At 30.3% G+C, this 4832-nt stretch overlaps 1 protein-coding gene across 1 annotated transcript in view; it reads left to right on the top strand.

The window, feature by feature from the left end:
- Nucleotides 1-3667: 3667 nt before the first annotated feature.
- Nucleotides 3668-4832, top strand: part of LOC137649209 (uncharacterized) — a 44373-nt gene continuing 43208 nt past the window's right edge. The window contains exon 1 of the mRNA XM_068382198.1: nucleotides 3668-3864. Coding sequence (XP_068238299.1) covers nucleotides 3668-3864 — 197 coding nt within the window. The remainder of the gene's footprint in view (nucleotides 3865-4832) is intronic.

The following is a 4832-nucleotide window of genomic DNA, read 5'->3' as shown; positions in this document are numbered from 1 at the left end:
ACTTTTCACATACCTATCTCATAACAAACGCCTGATCCTTAAACCCACACTACTTAAACTAAACTCTCCTACGACGAAGAATTAACCAGATTATGATAGTTAAAGTATGTATGTGTGCTTCAATTAAAAATATACGGTCTAAGAAAAGGTGAAAGAATTTTCCTACTGAATGGAAAAGCGTAAGATGAAAGTAATTCACAAAACCAAAGAATTCATCAGCAAGCTAAAACGATCTGTTCAACTTCAATTTCCCCTCAAAGTTCAATCCATTATAAACACGTCACTATTCCCAATCCCCCCAAAAGTACCCCTCCCCCCACCCACGCAAAAGACGGTAAGCTAGGGAAATGAAATAACTCTCTAAGTGCATGAAGATTTCAACCAATTTCCCAGAGTGCATAAGCAATAACTTAAAGCAGGCAAAGCAATTTAGAAATTGCTCTGAATGAAGTGGGGGAATCGGAAAGCCATTAATGTTGCAGATGGAAAATATTTACAGGAGGTTAAGAGGCCAGAGCCAAGGTGGGGAAATTTTATGCTTTTCTCAAAACACGGGTAATTTTATTACTGACGCGTTTCATATTATTGGGGTTGACCTATTAACAATATTTTCTCCTTAAAATTACTATGCATATATATAAATGCGTGTGTATATGCATACAAATATGTATGTGTATTAGATATATATATATATATATATATATATATATATATATATATATATATATATATATATAATGTTATACATATACATATAAACTGTGAGTATATATATATATATATATATATATATATATATATATATATATATATATATATATATATATATATATATATATATACACGTCCGTGTGTACCATAACATGCCTGTATAACCACTAGACTATTCAATGACCTATATTTGAGATGATTTAATAAAAAAATAAATTGTGATAATTTTCATCTCATAACTAAATTTTACTGATGCAAACGCATTGTCTCACTATGGGTGATATTAAGCGTTAACACTGAAATGAGTTCCACAGTCGAATTACTTGAAAAGTTCCTAAGTAAAGAAACGTTTATGGAAGTCAGCTTGACGTTAGGCGATTGGAGTTCTTACACATATTTTTTTTTTTTTACTTAAAGTTTGTATTACATCTCGTCCATTAAAAAATAAATGAATTATTCCATATTGGAAACTGGTGTCAAAATTTCTATGATGAAAAATGTATCGACACAAATTTTCCGTTAAATTATTCCAAAAAATTTTCAGTAAGAATTTACCAATTTGTGTAGTTGCTCGACGCATAAAAGGTCTATCACAAACCACGGAAATATATAAGTTGATGGAGATGCAGATGGTCTTACGGTATTTTCTAAAGTTCATGAACAAATCTATGTTGTAGTAGTACAAATGTTTTATCCATTATATATTTCCAGACAAGTTCTTTTCCATTCATCTTCATTTATACTTCAAGTAGTTACGAGATTTAAATAGATTTTCTTATGTAAATCAACCTTAAATGATTATACTACCTTACACTGGATCAACCATATGGCTTTCATAGATTGCACTTAGTTATTTTTAGATTAAGTGTTCAGGGCACAGTTTTCTGGATAGTGATTACGCTCTCCCATTGTACTCCCTAATCAAGGATTCAAAATGATTAATTATCGAATAGACGATCTCTTAATATGAATTAAATCACAGATTATATTATATACATAGTTTTAAAAAATATTTTATTTCAATAATTGAAAAAGGAAAATGAGAGATTATATTTTGTAAGCAAATATTTTCTTCAATATTTTGTTATAATTGAGAGAAATGTTGACTGGATTTCCAGTCTCCGTGACAACCGTTGTATTGTTTTTGACGGGGGGGGGGGGGGGGGGAGAGGTTTTACAATGGTAAATGTCATAAAGTAGTTTGTATTATTTTAGCAGTAAGAGGGTTTTCAGAAGTGCTACGAAAATAAACTGGGTCTCTCGACTACAAACGAGCTATTAGCATGTGAATGCCTGGTTGGAAAAGTTTTTATAGCATATTTTTTCATGAAACAGCTGGAGACTCGAGGTTTTTATATGACAAAATCTTACAGCAACAATTTAGGAGACGCAGAGATGCATTCGAAATGCTTTCAGCATCAGAAGAGGCAAAGACGTGTGATTTGCAATGCATATGAGTTGAGACTATGGACGAAGGTTTGGGGTAGCTTGTGCTATGCCCCTGAAATAGAGGGACATGAATCTTTGTTGCAAAGCACACACACACCAAAAAAGAAGAAAAAAAAAACAAAGATGAAAAGTTAAACGATCAAGAGACTGTGAGCTTAAAATTTAATAAAGAAAAAAATTCCCAGGTTAGTTTCAATAAAGGGATTAAACGTGGGAATTCATGAAAAATATAAATCATATCACATATATAAAAAAACTGCAAGATAATTAGCACATAGTGCATATTAAAAAAAATGTAGCGTTCAATATCCTGGAAAATCCTATCAGCATCTCCTGACCTTAATAGTAAACTAGCAACATGTAGATGAGCAACCGGTGTTGAGAATATTGCCAAATAGTGAATATCACAGTTTGAGTCATATATATACATACACACACAAACACACACACATATATATACATATATGTATATATATATATATATATATATATATATATATATATATATATATATATATATATACGTACATATATATATATATATATATATATATATATATATATGTACGTATATATATATATATATATATATATATATATATATATATATATATATATATATATATATATATATATATATATATACATATATGTATATATATGTGTGTGTGTTTGTGTGTGTATGTATATATATGACTCAAACTGTGATATTCACTATTTGGCAATATTCTCAACACCGATTGCTCATCTACATGTTGCTAGTTTACTATTAAGGTCAGGAGATGCTGATATATATATATATATATATATATATATATATATATGCGTGTGTGCATGTGTAGTGTCTGTGTGTGTGTATATATATATATATATATATATATATATATATATATATATATATATATATATATATATATATATATATATATATATATATATATATATATATTTATGTATATATATATATATATATATATATATATATATATATATATATATATATATATATATATATATATATATATATCACAGTCATGAAAGGGAGAGTACAAAGTCTTCATGGTAACATCAATGGACTCACGACGAATCTCCTATCAAGTCTTAAGGTACCCTGACACTTGCATGAATTTGTGGCACGCATTGTCACGTCTTTTGTCGTGAACTGGCGTGAACGATGCGTGAACTGGAGTGAACGTGTCGTGAAATGTGCGTGGCAGTCGTGGCAGTCGTGGCAGTCGTGGCGAGAATTTTGAAATGTTCAAAATTTGTGTCACGACAAAATTGTCGTGAACGATGCGCGAACTGTTCGTGAACGATGCGCGGACTGTTCGTGAACGCGTCGTGAACAGTGCGGGACGATGCGGGAGGATGCGTGCCAGTGCGTGCCAATGCGTGCCATGCCACGACTGCCACGCACAGTTCATGACGCGTTCACTCCAGTTCACGCATTGTTCACGCCATTTCACGCATTGTTCACGCCACGCCAGTTCACGATATGTTCACGAATATGACGCAGCGTGGCTGTGCCTTCCCACTGACATGGTCACGCATTGATGGCACGACCATTTCACGCACTGGCACGCATCCTCCCGCATCGTCCCGCACTGTTAACGACCAGTTCACGCCATTTCCCGACCAGTTCACACCAGTTCCCGACCACTTCACGCCGGTTCACGACCAGTTTTTGATGTTTGCTGTTTTAATGTAAACATAATGATTTCTTGAGAAAGAAAATGGAAACGAAAAAATAATAACAAAGAAAGAAAATTAAACCAAAAAACTTTTGAGGTTTGCTGTTTAAATGTAAACAAAATGATTTCTTGAGGAAGAAAATGGAAACGAAAAAATAATAACAAAGAAAGAAAAATAAACCAAAATTTTTTTGATGTTTACTGTTTAAATGTAAATGAAATATTTTTTTTTTATTTCAAAACACTTATTTTTCTCTATTACCTTAAAATAAAAAAAAAGAAAATTGAAACAAAAAAATAATAACAAAGAAAGAAAATTAAACCAAAAAAATTTTGATGTTTGCTGTTTTAATGTAAACAAAATGATTTCTTGAGAAAGAAAATGGAAACGAAAAAATAATAACAAAGAAAGAAAAATAAACTGAAAAATATTTTGATGTTTGCTGTTTTAATGTAAATAAAATATTATTTTTTATTTCAAAACACTTATTTTTCTCTATTACCTTAAAATAAAAAGAAAATGGAAACGAAAAAAAATAATAACAAAGAAAGAAAAATAAACCAAAAACTTTTTATGTTTGCTGTTTTAATGTAAATAAAATGATTTCTTATTTCAAAACATTTCTATAACCTTAAAATAAAGAGAAAGAAAATGGAAAAAAAAATAATAAAAAGGAAAGAAAAATAAACCAAAAAATTTGTTTATGTTTGCTGTTTTAATGTAAAAAAATGATTTCTTATTCCAAAACATTTCTATAACCTTAAAATAAAAAGAAAGAAAATGGAAAAGAAAAAATAATAAAAAGGAAAGAAAAATAAACCAAAATTTTTTTATGTTTGCTGTTTTAATGTAAATAAAATGATTTCTTGAAACAGGTCAGGCGTGATTCTGAGGTAATTTTTGTAGCTCCTTGGATCTTCCTTGTGGAGTTCAGTCAATAGACTGTCATACTCTCCAAACTCGTGCCTTCTGGTTAACCA

The sequence above is a fragment of the Palaemon carinicauda genome, chromosome 11 (assembly GCF_036898095.1).
Source record: "Palaemon carinicauda isolate YSFRI2023 chromosome 11, ASM3689809v2, whole genome shotgun sequence".
NCBI classification, from domain to species: domain Eukaryota; kingdom Metazoa; phylum Arthropoda; class Malacostraca; order Decapoda; family Palaemonidae; genus Palaemon; species Palaemon carinicauda.
The sequence above is the reverse complement of the archived record's forward strand: the minus strand, read 5'-3'. Positions and strand labels throughout refer to the sequence as shown.